General features: G+C 43.9%; 1 protein-coding gene across 1 annotated transcript in view; it reads right to left on the reverse strand.

Annotated features, from left to right (window-relative positions):
• Nucleotides 1–17,141, reverse strand: part of LOC146869372 (complement C4-like) — a 536,657-nt gene that overhangs the window by 201,156 nt on the left and 318,360 nt on the right. Inside the window, exon 24 of the mRNA XM_085599650.1 lies at nucleotides 5,349–5,552. Coding sequence (XP_085455776.1) covers nucleotides 5,349–5,552 — 204 coding nt within the window. The remainder of the gene's footprint in view (nucleotides 1–5,348; nucleotides 5,553–17,141) is intronic.

A 17,141-nucleotide genomic window follows, 5' to 3' on the forward strand; every position in this document is an offset into this window, starting at 1 on the left:
AGAGGGCCACCAGAAAACCTCACAAATATGTTGCTTTGTAAGAGTAGAACCCAAATGACCATCATGAGCTTTGGCAATAATCCCCTTCCTAAGGCTCTGCGGGGGAATAAGCTTGTCTGAGCGTGGCAAAACTCCACCTCCCAGAGACATTTCTCACTCAACCTTCTCAAAAAGGTTGGAGACGTGGAGAAAGAACGCGCTCTCTGGGCCACCCACACCTGACAAACTCACACACTTGCTGCAAGACATCATCATTCCTAAGGGCACTCACCCAGTTCTCCTCTGTGCCAAGATCATGTTCCTGTAAATCCAGTGCAACTACAAAACAGTCATCAGTGTCATCTTCACAAGAATCTAGGAAACCATGTTCCCCTTCATCCTCATTCACAGGAAACCGTGACAAAAATTCAGCCCTAATGTTCCTACCACCAGAGACATGGACGGTGTTGAATTGATACTGTATAAGGTGAGACACCATCCGGAGAATCCTAGGGGAACAACATTGACTGGTGCCAGCACCAAGTATACTAATCAAAGGTTTGTGATCCGTCCTCAAAAAGAAACGTGTGCCCCAGACATATGGGCAACACTTTTCAATTGCCCACAAACAAGATAAGAGTTCATAATACTTTAATAGTCCAAGTAAAGATTTGACACCGGTCTTGTCCACTGGTGCAGAAGCATAAGTGAAAGCATCTAACAGTCCTTCCTGGGTCGAATTCCTTCACCAGAAAAAACATGACCAAGGTACTCAATCTCTTCACTGAGAAATTTACACTTCTCTGATTTGACCACCACACCATGTTTATGAAAAATCCCCAAAACTTTGCTCAGTAAGGGGTCATGTGATGGGACATCTTTGGAATGAATCAACACGTCATCTTGAAATACTAAAACTCTGTCAATACCACCTAGTAGATTTTGCATGACGCGTTGAAAGACAGAGGTAACTGAAGCTAGCCCGGAGTGCATTCGCTTGTATTGGAACGTACCTAGGGGTGACACAAACGCAGTGAGAGGGCGTGATTCAGAATGTAACCTAATTTGATGATACCCACAGGCAAGATCTAACTTGGAAAAATACCTTGACCCCCTGACACATGCAAACAGGTCGCAGATCTTGGGTAAGGGGTGAGAATCAATCCAAATGTCTTTATTTTAAAGATCTCAAGTCCACGCAAACACGTAACTTCCCACACTTCTTGCGTGCAACGACCAATGGTGAGAGACAAAGAGAACACTCTGTAGGCTCGATGATCCCTTGATCACACAAAGTCTTTAGTTCCTTTTCAAGATCGTCCCTGACGCTGAAAGGCACACCCCTAAACTTGTACTTAACAGGAAGGACTCCATCCTTTACGATGAGCTTGTGTTTGAAACCTCGTATCATTCCCAAACCATCACCAAAAACAGATGGAAATCTTTCTTTCCACTTACATTGCTGATACTCTTCTGAAACTACAAGAACTTGTTCTTTCGTACCCGGCTTGAGAATCATGCCAAATAACCATTGGTGGTACCAGCCTAAAATGTTAATGTAAAATGTTCAATCCATTGAGGGCAACGTAGATCTTGCCTCTAATATTCCTTCCCTTGAAAACTAAAAAATGTTCGATGTAACCCAAGAGTTCAATTTTCCATCCCTCATATGAAACGGGGGAACGATCAGGAGGTTCAAGAGGTCTGTCTTCCCATGTTTCGCTGAACAGTTTCTGTTTCATCATTGTGATTCTGGCACTTGAATCAACAACTAAATTTAGAGATTTATCACCAACACAGATCTCAACTATAGGATCAACATAGTTACTTGGATCACCTTCAACAGGTTCAGAATCATGCACATCTGTAACTACAGAGACAACATCAGAATCCGACTCTTGATCAGATTCTAACACACATGCAACCGTTTTTTAAACTTTTTTCAATTTCAAGCATACTTTTGCAAAATGGCCTACTTTTTTGCAATAATTACAAACAACATTGCCACCTGGACACTTCCCACCCTCCTGGTGAGGTGGGTTACCACAGCGATAACTCATTTGTTTTGTGTTAGAAAATTGTGTCACATATTTGCCCACAGAGGAGTTTTTACTTTCAGTATTTCTTGGGGAAGAATATCGAATATCAACCTTAGCATTACCTATAACAACATTTACTGATTCAAGAGCTTTATCCTCTAGTTCCTTCAGCGAAATCTGGGACGTTTCAATACTTTTCGCTATTTTGATTGTCTCATCAAGAGTGGAGTTACTTAGAGACAAGAATTTTTGGCGAATTTGTTTGTCCTTGCATTGGCATACAAATTGATCTCTGATAAGTAAATACTTCAAATTGACAAACAGAGGCCAGACTGCGCAGGACAGAGATGTAAGAGTCAATGTCTTCTCCTTCACCTTGACGTCTTTTAAAGAATTTGTGACATAAAACCATTAGGCTTGGTTGTTCATCAAACCTCGTTTTGAGTTTTGTAATGGTGTCTTGATAGACATCACCATCATCATCTGGAAGAAGAGGTATTTCAGGAAGGTGCTTAAAAATAGACCTACCCTCAAATCCCAAGGAATGGAGAAGAAGGCATTTTTTGCGCTGACTGCTAAATCTGGAAGCACCAATTGCTCCGAGATAGGTGTTAAAAGCATCAAACCAAATCTCCCATTGAACAGGAGGTTCTCCAGGAGAGTCCAAGAAAGAAGGAGGAGGAACAACAGTTTGCATGATCCAGATGTGGACGAAAAGAAGAAAAGATACAGAAAAAACTAAAATAAATGTATAAGATGTCACATAAAAGATGAAGGGTGAAAAATGCAGCAGAAAAAAACAACGAAGATTGCAAGAGGTAATGAAACAACAGAAAAACAGCAGAGTGAGAAAAAAATATTGGTGTGCGAATCACCGTGTGCTAATTCGCTTTTCTCTTTATAAAAGTTAAAAGCTGGCAAAAAGGTGAGAATAACTGTATTGATCTCCGCTGTGCAGACTTAAGATGTGTGGATCATCGATAAGATGTGTGGATCATCGAGATAATACCCACCTGAAAAGTTTTTATAAACAAATTCTTGCAAAATGGTTTCCAAATTGATATGAATAGCACTTGGGATATGGTGATCACAAAATGTGAAATGACATCAGCAAGAAAAGACAAAGGTGTGCTAATCACCCTGATCAGCTTTGCAGGAACAACTTGAGACTGCCATGTAAATAGTGCTTTTAACTGTATTGTTGTGCTGATCACCGTATAAATATCTTCAATAATTAAGTGCGTTTCACCGTACTTCAACCAGAAGTTAAACACGATTAAAAAAAAAGAAGGTGTGCCAGTCACCGTGACCGGCTTCACATGCAGCTGAACTGGTTGCTGAATGCCCGTGAAAGCCTTAGTAGAGTTTCACCCTAACGTAATAGAGATGACTGCTGAGAAATGTGTGATGTGTCACACGCACAGAGTTTGGCAGAGTCAGCCACTGGATCTGGCTTGCTATTTGAGGTGTGTAAGTCAGGCAAGGACAGGCAAGGCGTTTGGCCCACCCAATGCACAGTGTTAAAGTGCATTGAAAATAGTATCCAGTAAAACAGACAAAGCATTGCGATAACGTGAAAAACAGTCAAAGCGTGGAGGGCACTATACAGTCACAGTCAAAACGGAGAAGAACTCTTTGAAGAAATAACGGCAGTCTGCTTGCGCACAATGCGATTCCGAAACGATGCGCCTTAAGGGCGATTCGAATGGCGAACAATTAAAGTCAGACAACAGTCTTACCGCCAAGGAAGGTTGGAACCTTTAGTTTTCTCCTTTAGATAAGTCGGATAGCAGAATGCACACGTAGGGTTCAGCGTGTTACCATGTAGCCAGCTTGTCGCCACAAATTTGTACTGATGAAGCAGGCATGAAGGAGTTGATTTCACAACTTTATTAGATGTAGGCTACAAGGCAGAAAGTAGACATAGGCAAATCTCCATCCAGCTCCAACCGTCCTCCAAACCTTTTGAATACAACAAGCCCAGCAACAAGGCAACCAGGCAACCATAGAACATTCTAACAGGAATGACACCAGCATTACAACATTGAGCTGCAACATAGGGCTACAGCACAAAGTAAAGTAATACATAGAATACAACAGAGTACCCAATATGTACTCGCAAATTGCGCATGCAATTTCAAGGGTGCAAGGGTGCCAAAAGGACACCCTGTTGCACCCCTTAAATTACAGTGTATCCACATGTTGCACACACATATGCCCCAAGGGCATGTGCGTGTGTAACATGGGACTTTGAAAAATGCACTTTGGTGCATTTTTCAAAGAAATCGCAAATTACCATCACCTTTTGCGATTCTTAATTGCGAAATCGGAATTATTTTTCTGTAATGCATTGCATATAAGGAATCGCATTTGGGATGATGCATCCCAAATGCAAAAATACCGGTTGCAAAGGGGCATATTCTGCGAATCTGGCCCTATGCGACCAATATTTGGTTTGATGCATGTGTACCCCAATGTTGGAGAAGCTTAGGGAATAAACCCCTGTGTGTCATGGCTGTTGTATCTGTGAAACAAACTCCTGCTTTGGGAGTAGAAAGTCAACCAAGACCTGTCAGACATGACTGTCAACTGGCATCTTTCTTTGCCTTCAGTGCTCCCTCCACCAGGGCCAGGCAGCTGGGGATCTCAATTCATGGCAGTAAATAGGGCCTTCACTGATATGGAGGCTGCACTGGAAACATCCTTCTTTGCCCTGGTCTTAATGATGCTGATGTCTTGAAGACACATTAGAGGTTTGGTCACTCTCTCTCCACTCTCTTCTCCAAGGAAAAGGGGCAGGGAGAGTTCAGACTAAGGTAAGAGCTAACAAGTTGCCAAACACAGCAGAAATTCCATAATATAGATTTACAGAGAATTTTAGTAGATATGATTTTAGAATTCAAGCTTGATTGATGTATTCAGAAACTTAAAAAATATTTCACCTAATACCATTACTAAATGTAGGTCTGAGATGATATGGGAGGGAAGCAGAGCATACCTTGGACTAACTAATGAGATTATTTCATCATAAGAAATTAGTTGCCTACCTGTACTCCAGTTTCCAACACTGTAATGTTTTATATATTGACATGGTTGAATCATTCCTCGTCGTCAGGCTGGGATGCCCACTCTGACGACGGGGAATGATTTAGGCTTGTCAATATATAAAAGATCCAATGATGGAGAAATGTACATCGCCAATGTGGGTTAATAACGGCAATAGAACTGCCAGTGCGATTATGTTTAGCATTTCCCTAACAGCCACACTTTCCCTAAATGTTCAGCTGGTACTTTTGCCATCTTTACACCTAGCTACTGATGATACATCACCTTTTTCCATAGTCTCTCGTGCCTCATCCCGCCGCTCTGGTCCGAGCTGGGTCCACTGCTCGGTTTCATCTAGGTACTTCATGGCATATACCCCTGGTGCCATGTAAATCATGGTCTGCTCGGCGCAACCCGTAGGCACCCGGATCAGGCGGCTCACTCCATCGGCAGCCAAGCTGTTGTTGACAGTCTCTATGGAGTTGTCGGCTACAGAAAACAGACGAAAAGGCATTTAACTTGATGTGTCTTGATTGTCCCTACAGTAATCCATCATATTCACTTTAACCTTACACAATCACTCCATCTTCAGACCAAACACGGGCTTGACTACACGAATATTTAAATAGACACAGGCGGTACTGACCACATACAGATTTGGTTTCAACATGTTAATAAGCAGTTTTCAGGTTTGTCACCAGGTTCACAGGATATTGGCATAAGCTAGGGATATTAACACTAGACTAATGTTTCATGTTTGAGTCTGTCTACAAAAGAATTTATGCAAGATTGTATGGTGGACGATATCAATACAATCCTTACCAAAGCAAACACATGTAAAATATACAATTTGGGATACAGAGAGAACATATGGCAAGTCCAACATTTTGAGGCTCTGCACGAATAATCTGTTAACTCCCCATTAGTGAGAATGCAGGCATATCACCCAACTGATGCACTTTCTTAAAAAAGAGGAAACGGCAGAAACAAAATGTGGCATGCCCTCCAAGCACTGGAGCTAATGTTGACCTTAAACACCACTAGTCACTGCTACAGGCATGTAAGGGATCACTTAGCATTTTGGAGACATGATCCTCTTGAGGTACTCATGAAAAAGACTTTTGATAGTGCTCCACTCATGAGAATGAAATAGCCATGATTCTGTCCTTCATATCCTGGCAAAGACCTACAGAAGGGGCTCTGCCAGACATTGCTTTGCAGCAAAAAATCATCATCTGTGTTGAGACGATGAAATATTGATGGTGGATTTATAAAGAGACTTTAAAGATACCATAAAACCAGAGGTTCAATTGATGGACAACTTACAGCCAACCCAATCCAATTCCATTTCAGGACCGGAGGCGAGGATTATGCTTATCTGTGTTCTATTGAAGCAGCCATTCATTAAACAAAATATTTACCCAACAGTATGCACAACAAAACTACAACTCCCATGAGTTCTTCAGAATAACTCCACAAATGGCCCAACTATGGCAGATAACAGTTCCAACAATGAGCCAATCAGACTCCACCAGGTGTCCCATAGTCCTTCCTAATTTGGTGTGTGTGCTTGTTATGGCCGCAGGAACGTGTTTTTGCACTCCTCCACAGCTGCTATTCTGGTGTGGATTCGTGGTGCGATCCTCGACCCACTTGGTGGCACTACGGGATGGTTGACACTCCTCTACTGATGCGCGATTCCTGTCAATTCACATCAGCGGATGCTGGGGTCATGTGCTGGTAGCTGCCGCCTGGAGCCTTTTTGACCTAGAGCGTGACGCCCCAGCACGCTGGGGTCTGTAAACGATTGGGGAAATCCCCTAGGGTTTGCTGCATTGACGCCCTGCTTGGGTCAGTAGTAAGTGCATTATTATGCCCCCAGGGGTTTTTATTACTGTTGGTGGCCACAAGGGTCTGTGGCAGAACACGCTCCCAGGCACTTGATTTCCCCTACTGATTTTGGCAGCGGGGGGACGTGTTCCTGGCCTAGACCCATATTGTATGTGGCTTTGCCCACTAGAAACCCTTGACTGAATCCACAGTCCACCATTTACAGCCACCTGACTACCTACATTAGCCCTAAAGGGGGCTAAAAAGCTCTATAAGTGCCTGTATTGTCATTGTTTTCAAGATACGCCTTCCTTATGGAGGTTGAAGGGGACATGTATGAGGAACCTTTGGATGCCCTACCCTGGGGTGATGATTTTTATGATGCTGCGGACGCTTCTATTTACGGGGCATTTAATGAGGCCATAGGCCCTATGAAGAGTGCATTGTGCAACTGACTGCTTACAAATGCGCCAAGTGCCCTCAGGCACCACAGGAGGCTCCAGGGCCCTCTTCAGGGCCCCCAGCACCTACAAAGTTTGACCCAGCACTGGTGAAGTACCATTGTGTGGAGGGAGTGGATCTAGATGCCTTTGTGTGCCTAAAGCAGGCCTTTATGGCCCAAAACCCCGCGGGTTCCCCCTTCTGATCCAGCAGAATCGCTGGAGCACCCTCCCCTGATCAGAATGAGGACTCACTGTCGGATGAGGAGGTGGGATCCTCCAGTCTGTGGCGTACGCCCCTCTGCAGCCACCGAAACCCCGCTGCAGAGGCATGATCCGATATGTTGGATCCAGATGAGATTCTTCATCCCAGATCAGCAGAATGGGTCCCCGGCAACAAAATGGCACACTATGTGGCAAACCGCCTACGTAAACCTCTAGAGAAAGCGGCGCATAGCAGCCTGTGGGCACAGTTCCCACATCCGGCTCTGGCTGACAAGGTTACATTGACACTGAAGATCGACCTTAGGATGGCTACTTTCCTAGCAAAATTTGTCAAGGACCCCAAGAAAGGTATCGGCAGGTCCTAGAGAGCTTGCCAAGATAAGCTCCTGGACATGATGGGCCACTAAAATCCTAAAATCTTCGACATGGTGGAGGATGCCAAGTCTTCGGATTCCCTGATTTCCCCCCAGGTGCTCTCCGGATCGGCACAGACAGATTATCTTCTTAGGTAATGCCAACTACGCTCTATCCACGAAGGGACGTTTTTCTGTCTTGATATAGGTGGACCCAAAGATTGGGAACCTCATCACCTTGGAGGAAGTGGCCCAAGGAGGGCTGTTTGGGGAGCCTTTTTATTAACAAGCTCAGTATATTTGTCAACACGTTCACCTCAGACAAAGCTCAAACATCTATCAAGAGGGTTTTCCCTAATTAGGTTTTCCCTGGGGGGCGACCATGGTAGGTGGCGCTCAGACAGCTGATTCGCATCCCAAGCCCCTTCCAGAGGGCCAGACTTCAGGCAAGGCTATAATCAGGACCCAGGATGCTTTTTTCCCGTCCAGGGAGGACCTGGCCTAGCAATTTTGGCTGGAATGTTCACATGGGACTGTTACAATAAGGAGCAGGATCAAGACTGATTTGCATATGCCTGGGTCCAAACTGGAATGGCATGATGAGCAAAAAACGATGTATTTAGGCCCAGATCACTGTACTGGGGGTGAATGTTTGACATTGTTCAGCATTCCGTCCATCAATAGTTTTTTTTTGCATTTGTCCTCCTAAGTGGGAAGGGTATGTCCAGACGTGGGTCCCATGCTCACCATGTTACTGGAGTTAAGCTAGCCTGGCTGATGAGGTTGATACCCTGAAACTGGTCCCAGAATTATTGTTTCCGGACCAGGGAGGACCTGGCCTGGCAGTTCAGGCTGGACTGTTCCTATGGGGAGCAGGGTCAAGACTCATTTGCATATTGCAGGTTGCAAACTTAAATGGCATGGTGAGCATAAAAATAAATTTAGGCCCAGATCTCTGTACTGGGGGTGAATGTTTGACATTGTTCAGCATTCTGTCAATCAATTGTTTTGCAATTATCAGGACCAGCAGTGTTTCGTCATCTTTTACCCACCAGGAGTCAACTCTTCAGAGGCTTCAAGGGGCAATCTCACCACTCCAATTCTGGTAAGTACTCATCATTCTTCTTTGATCCAGGTGGAAAGCAGACTAGTTCTCTTTCTCACAAGGTAGAGGACACTCACAACAGACACGTGGGTCCTGCAGATAGTGCAGAGATTTCAAACAGAATTTTATGGCACCCCGCTCCAACCCACCGGCCCTCAGCTGATCCAATTCTTTTCTCAGGAAGTCGCGCTTGTAGAGGTGGAGGTTCAATCACTCTTGGAAAAAGGTGCATTCGTCCAATGGCCATCCACCCCCACGGATTTCTAAGCAACCTATTTCTGGTCATCAAGACCAAAGAAGGTTGTCGTCCTGTCATAAGCCCGCGATAGTTCAACAAATGGCTGGTTTACTACCATTTCCAGATGGAGGAAATCCACTTCCTGCAGGATGTGTTGCGTCCGGGCAACTGGATGGTCCGTATGGACCTCAAGAACGTTTATCTGCCATTCCTAATCTTTCCTCCTCACTAGAGGTTTCTTCAGTTTCTTTGGCGCCATCAGACGTTTGAGTTTTCCAGCTTTCCGTTTGGATTCCCCACCACCCCTTGGTTTTTCAACAAGTTTCTCAAACTGGTGGTGGAACACCAGCAGGTGCCAGGGAAACGTCTCATTGTCGATATGCTTCTTATAGCTCAGTGTACACGACAGTTGTCGTTTCAACTACAAATGGCGATAGACCTTCTGGAAGACTTGGGATTCGTGGTCAACGACACGACGAAGAGTGACCTTCTTGGGATTTGTCATTGATTCGACCACATCCTTCCTGAGCCTTCCATCTCAGAAAATAGCAAAGATTAGACACAAATTGATGAGAACTCTGGCGAAGCCCTGCACGTCGGTTGCATCAAATTGCCCATCTTGTCGGCCTTTTCTCTTCCTCCATCCAGGTCATTTTTCTGGGACCCCTACATTATCGGGCCTTTCAAAGACCTAAGGCAAATCATCTGCGCAAGGGTCTTACATACTCACAGACAGAGTCCCTCTCAGAAGAGGCAATGGGGGAAATCTGGTGACTTTCTCACATGAAAGCCTGGAAAGGGCGAGCGATTTTTGGTTCGGACCCAGATGTCGTCATCAAGTCCAAGGCCAGCAGGTCAGGCTGGGATGCATGGTGTGATGATTTTTACACCGGAGGTTCTTGGTCCCCCCACGAGACGACCTCATATAAATTGCTTATAGTGCCTCACAGTGTCATTCGCAGTACGGTGCTGGATGAAGGGCAGGATTCAGTCTTCTGTTCTCCTCAAGATGGACAATATCTCAGCGGCACGATACATCATTCATCAGGGGGGCACGGGCTTCCAAGATCCTCTCCGACCTGGCCACAAATTTATGCCAATACTGCCTGAACTATCAGGTCTCAGAGACATTGGAGTACTTGTCAAGTCAGGCGAACGTGGTGGCGGGTTGGCACTCCCGGCATTTCTGGCACTCAAGCTTGTGGAGGCTTCATCCAGAAGCGTTTACCGCCCTCCAGAATGCTGGGGTCCATTTTTAGTGGACCTACTAGCAACGCAGCTGGATCACCAACTTCTCAGGTTCTTCAGCTAGAGACCGGACCCACAAGCAGTGGTGAAGGACGCCTTCATGCAAGACTGGCCTCTGCATTTTGCCTATTTGTAATGCTCACCCAGGCCACGGTCCAGATCCGGTGACAGAAAGTGGATGTGGTGATGATTACACCAACAAAGACATCTCTGGTTTCTGGTTCTTCTGGAACTTTCCTGGGATTCTCCAATCCCACTCCCCCCTGTTTTCTCCACTTCTTCTCAATTCGGATCGCCTGCCGCACCGACTGGTGCTGGAAAACGCGCTCTCCCTGATGCTTGGTGGATTCCAGGGGACGTTGGTCGGTTCTGGGACTCTCGACACAGGCTGAACACATCTTGTCGAGAGCATGGGCAGATAGTATCATTAAACGGTACAGGTCAGCCTGGATCAGATGGACCAGTGGTGCCTGCGAAGATGTTTGGGTCCTGTGGGGCCGACACTGTCCAGATCCTCAATTTCTTACCGAGCTTGGCAACCATGCACCATGGTGCAAGGGTGCACGCGTTGGTGCAAGGCAGCCGATTGTGTGCCAGCGCAGTGGAAGAGGACAGGAATGTGCCTAGCTCATAGATACGGTGCATTCCTGCCCTTTCCTTTGGGGCAGGGCAGTGCAGCAAAGTGACTTGCTGAGCTGCCCTGCGTCAAAACTAGTAAATACGCCCCTTAGTGCTTATGAGCCCTTTACTAGCAACACCCCTGAAGGCAGGTTCGTTTTCTTGCTATATGAAGTAACACTAGCAATACAGCGGAACCCAGCAGGTTAAGTACCCAGTCCTGAGGGGGGGCCTATCAACCTCCTAAAATTCAACCTAGAGTTATGGGCGTCATTGATGTCCAGCATCTTTAATAGCCTAGCTTATATACAACTGCCAAGATCCTGGTCACCTTTGATCACTGTACCCGTCTTTAAAAAGGGCAATCACTCTAACCCTAGAAGTTATCGGCCCATTTCCCTTATTGACATCTAAGTTAAAATTATCGGCAGAGTCATTTATAATAGAATCTGTGATTGGGCCAACAAAAATAGCATCCTTAATTTATGCCAATATATATTTAGAGAGCTCTGACTTAAGCTAAGATGCACCACAAATTCAAAAACAGTATCAATTAAATTAATATAGGAGGACAAGATAATCCTTGGTTTCAATTTCTTTATTCCAAATTCATTGGACAATATGGAGCGATACAGCCGACGCGTTTCGTCCTGACACAGGACTTCTTCAGGGCAAAAATAGGCAGGTGAGAACCTTCAGTGTTGATTGGTTTGTGGCTATCCAATATACGCTGGGAATCTTCCATCCAGAAACGTTTAGGTTTCGTGGTCCACTCATAAATGTGGAGGGAACCCTTGTGCCGATCACGATCTGATAGTCATGACAGGCGGGCCACAGGCAAATCCACTGTTACAGGAAGATGTTCCTCGATCAGGAATCATTGTGGACCACGACCTCCAGTCCAACCTGGCATACAGACAAGGAGAAAGAATCCCCATAATTGGGATTTCTACGAATATGATCTTGAACGTTCCTTTCTCATAAATAGAGTATACATATGGTTCTTAACCTAAACGTTTCTGGATGGAAGATTCCCAGCGTATATTGGATAGCCACAAACCAATCAACACTGAAGGTTCTCACCTGCCTATTTTTGCCCTGAAGAAGTCCTGTGTCAGGACGAAACGCGTCGGCTGTATCGCTCCATATTGTCCAATGAATTTGGAATAAAGAAATTGAAACCAAGGATTATCTTGTCCTCCTATATTAATTTAATTGATACTGTTTTTGAATTTGTGGTGCATCTTAGCTTAAGTCAGATTTATCTAATTCTGTTCCCCAGGGAACTGGCATTGTTACAATGGGTGCTATTCAGTATGCACACATACCCTTGATTTATGTGTAATAGCATATTTTTTGTGGGAAAGATACAAAAGGGTGACATTAATTTCAGGTGCTGGTAAATAGAAGGTTCCATTGTAAATCCTTTTCTTAGTATATATTTAGAGAGCGTCTGGGTACTGTGGAGCAGTACCCCAACCTTAATTTGGTCAGAGGCAAATAAACCACTGCCCAGCACTGCCCACTATACCTGGCATGTATGGACCAGTCAACGGCGTTAGACTGTGTTAACTGATCGAAACTATAAGCGACTTTACTGGAACAGGGGCTGGATGAGAAACTAATAAGCTTTTTATTCACCCTTCACAAGAATATTTCAGCAAATGTTAGATTATTTTATTTTACATTTGCCTAGTCATTCTAATAGATGAATCTGTACACTAGTTATTTTACTGTAGGTAATTACAATTGTTTTAAATCTTTTGTGCTTTTATAGATGTCTCTGTCATCCGAATACAGTTTGGCTGATGATGACATGCCGCGTCTAGCGTCATTCAGTTCATCTGTGTTTGCATCAAGGAGCAAAGAATCTTGTGGGAGTTAAAATGGGAAATGCCACTTTTTGGAACATCCCTATGTCTAGGCCCAGCTTGAGGAATCTGCACGAAACTTGGCACGACGAACCCAAATTGGAGGCACTTTTTTGGGGGGAGAGGGGGAGTTTTGGACAGATCTGTTGAATGGTATGAAAGTTAAGAAAACAAGAACATTTCTTATCAATGGAAATTCTGACCGAACCATAACTAGAGAGGAGTTATTGCAGTCTGCGTTATACATATAACAGGATGCTTTGTCAGTGACTTCTCAGCTAAGAGTCATGTATATATATATATATATATATGTGTGTGTGTAATTAGTATCCATTAATTGGACAGTCACGTAACTAATCTTGCTGTACCACCAACCTATACATTAAGGAATGTATTTCGCACAATTAAGAATGTTTTTCACACTGAGGTTTTGTGTCCAGACAGGTGGGATGGAAGGTTATATAAGAACTATCCATTCTAGTCCAATATGCATATGTTGTCTAATCTACATGTCTCTGCTGTTTTACTTATTTTTTTCGGTTTTCTAAAAACTGTCAATGTATTACGCAACGAATATCGATGGATCTATTGTAATGCACATGAAACTGGTAAATAAAGTTTAAAAAAATAATGTTTTTCACTCAATTAATTGATTTCTAATACTGAATGTCATGACCTACAGATTTGCAACAAATGCCCCAGTCGTTGGAAAAAGACAAGTATTTGAAGTCACAAACATGATCTTTCTACTGTACGAATTTCAATACTTTTAATAAGAAATGCTGCCTACGGGAGATTGTTTTAAGCTTAAATTCTGTGAAGAAACATTGAGCATCAGGAGTTCTGTCATTCGCTTTTTGGGGTAGTTTGCACCATAAGTTACTGCAGTCTGTAAGGGATGTGATTCCACGGAATGCATTGAGCAGTTCTGATTATAGAGAGAAGGGCAGGTTATGAAACTGATGGTATTGTAAAGAAGTATGGAACAAACCGGTAACCAAGCCCTGCAGACAGGAACAAAATACTTATGGCACCAAAACACCCGAGGAGAAATGCTGCAAACACTATTGATATCCAATGGACTAGGGAGGGTGCTTATGTCTGGGAAACAGGCGTTTCATCTATACAGCGTGTGAAATGAATAGATGACTGAGTGGCACTGATTTTAGACGTTATTGTAACCTCTATCTATCTATCATTCAAAGACATCACCATCAACAAGGAGCCTTAATCCTGGGCAGTGGGAGAGGTATCTGGTTTTATGTAAGCCCATCAGCTAATTTAATTTCTGCCCTTCCGAGTACTAATACAGTCACTTTTTCTGCATCACGACTTTCTGTTTCTTTGTCTGCCCCATGGCACTTGTGTTTAGCATACAAAATAGTCAAATCTTGATCCTTGCAGGAAGAAATGAGTTACTTACCTGTAACTACGGTTCTCCAGTATTGGTATCTTTCATAGATTCACATGCTTGAATCATCCCAGTCCTCGCAGTGGTAGTCCCATGGTATACATATAAAAGCAGTAGATAAAATGACCACAGGCTACCAGGCAATGAAAAGTCAGTGTAATAGCCTATCCACATTCATTTGTAAAAAAGAACCAAAACTAACCAACAGCCAATCAGGCAACGGCACCCTCTAGAACAATCCCAAGAGAGGGTAGGTTCCTCAGATTTTTCAGCACAAGTGTGACATTATAAACCTTAGAGAATAAAGGAAACCTCTCCGGGGAGGGGGGTGGGTGGCATGTGAATCTATGAATGATACCAATACTGGAGAACCGTAGTTACAGGTAAGTAACTCATTTTCTTCTCCAGTATTGGATCTTTCATAGATTCACATGCTTGAACCAAAGTAGCTAGCAGTTTCATAAACATGCATGTTTAATGCACCTTAGAGGATGGTGGATTATAACATACATGCCAATATAAAATACATTAATGAGATAATACGGAACAACAAATCAACCATAAAAGCATATATAAATATATAGATATATATATATAAATGTATATATATCAGATAAGAAAGAATACCTCTAAAATTAGAGGCCTACCTTATTGAAATAGATGACGCAGGACGGCCTGTCCCGCTGCTGCTTCGCTATAAGTTGCCATATCCAGGCAATAGTGCAGCGTGAAAGTATGAGCATTCTTCCAGGTAGCGGCTCAGCAAATCTTGTCCAGCGGGACACCAGCAAAGAGAGCAGCAGAATAAGACACTGCTCTTGTGGAATGCACCTTGGTTTTGGTTGTAAGCGGGTTACCCACCTTTGAATGGCACAATTGAATAGTGGCAGCAATCCATCGTGCAACAGTCCCTTTTGTAACAGCAGATCATAGTTTAACAGGTACATAGGAAACTAGGAGTTGATCCGTTCTGCGCAGATGCTTTGTCTTTTGTAAATAAAATTTAAGGCATCTTTTTACATCTAAAGAGTCAAGATATTTCTCATCTGGAGATGAAGGATTTGGGAAAAAAGTGCATGAAATTACAGGTTCATTAAGGTGAAACTGGGATGGCACCTTTGGAATAAATTTAGGATTTGTTCGAAACATTAAATAATCCTTTGTGAAATGTAAGTAAGGTTCTTTAATGGTGAAGACCTGAATTTTACTTACTCTTCTAGCCGATGTAAGTGCGAGAAGCAAGGCTATTTTCCATGAGAGAAATGTGAGCTCTATCTTGTGGATCGGCTCAAAAGGTGGTTTCATTAACTGAGAAAGGACCACATTAAGGCGCCATTCTGGTGGAGGAGGCCTATTAGGTGGAAAAGTTCTGAAAAGGCCTTTCATGAACTGTTTGATGATGCGAGCAGAACAAAGATAAGAGGCGTCAGACATCCGTCTATATTGAGAGATGGCTGCGAGGTGTGCCCTTATTGAAGATACACCAGACCTGATCTTGCCAGAGAGAAGGCGGGATTTTTTTCTGGGGAAGAGTGAAGAAGGTGAGTATCATTGCGATGGTGCCAAGAACAAAAACGTTTCCATTTCAGCCTATATGTTTTAGTAGTAGACTCAGCATCTTGCCCTGGACAAAATATCTTTACAATCCTGAGGGATACCTAAATCCTTGAACTCAGGTTACAGGCATGCAATTGAAGATAAGCTGGGTGCGGATGCAGGATCTGTTTCTTGTTCATCGTTAGCAGGGTGGCTGACGGAGGAAGGCTATAAGGATTGTATTGCGACAGCAGGCGCATCTCCGTGAACCAGTGCTGACGTGGCCAACGTGGAGCAATGAGAATGAGTTGGCACGGTTCCTGTTTCATTTTCATCAACACCCTGGAGATCAGGAGGTATGGGGTGAAAAGCATACGCAAAGATTCCTGACCATCTTATCGAAAATGCATTCCCCCATGACCCTGTCTGAGGTTCCCTGCTGGCAAAGAACCAGAATTTCTGGTTCCCCTGAGAAGCAAATAGATCCAAGCTGGGTGTTCCCCATTTTTGGAAGATGTGGTTGAGAATTGATTGGTTGAGTTCCAACTCGTGATTTGATTGATTCAACCTGCTCAAGGTGTCTGCCAGGTTGTTCTTTATTCCTGGGAGATGCTCCGCTTTGATATCTATATGATGTCGTAAAGACCATTCCCATATCTGTTGAGCTTCCCAAGATAGGATCGGAGATCTTGTTCCTCCCTGCTTGTTCATATAATGCATGCAGGTGGTGGTGTTCGTGCGTATGAGGACTGAGGATGCTCTTATCCTTGGGAGGAATGACTGGAGGGCTAGAAAGATTGCCTGTAGTTCCAGAAAATTGATATGCATTTTGGAAAGAGAGACTCCATTTGCCACTTATTTGGAGGTCTTGCAGATGTGCTCCCCAACCTTCCAAAAGATGCATCTGTTGTCAGAACAAACTCTGGAGGAGGAGAAAGGAATGACAGTCCCAGAGAGAGGTTGCAAGGAGATTGCCACCAAAGGAGTGCATCCTTCATGATTGGAGTTATCCGAACTATGTTGTCGAATGATCCTGATATTTGAAGCCATTGGGCATCCAACTGCTCTTGAAGTGGTCTCATCCTTAGTCGAGCATGAGGCACCATGAGAATGGCAGAAGACATCATCCCGAGAAAGGATATGAGGAGATGTAAAGAAGCGCACTCTCTTCTGTAAAGGTCGTGAGCCAGAGATATGATGGTG

This window comes from Triturus cristatus, chromosome 1_1, assembly GCF_964204655.1.
Source record: "Triturus cristatus chromosome 1_1, aTriCri1.1, whole genome shotgun sequence".
Lineage (NCBI taxonomy): Eukaryota > Metazoa > Chordata > Amphibia > Caudata > Salamandridae > Triturus > Triturus cristatus.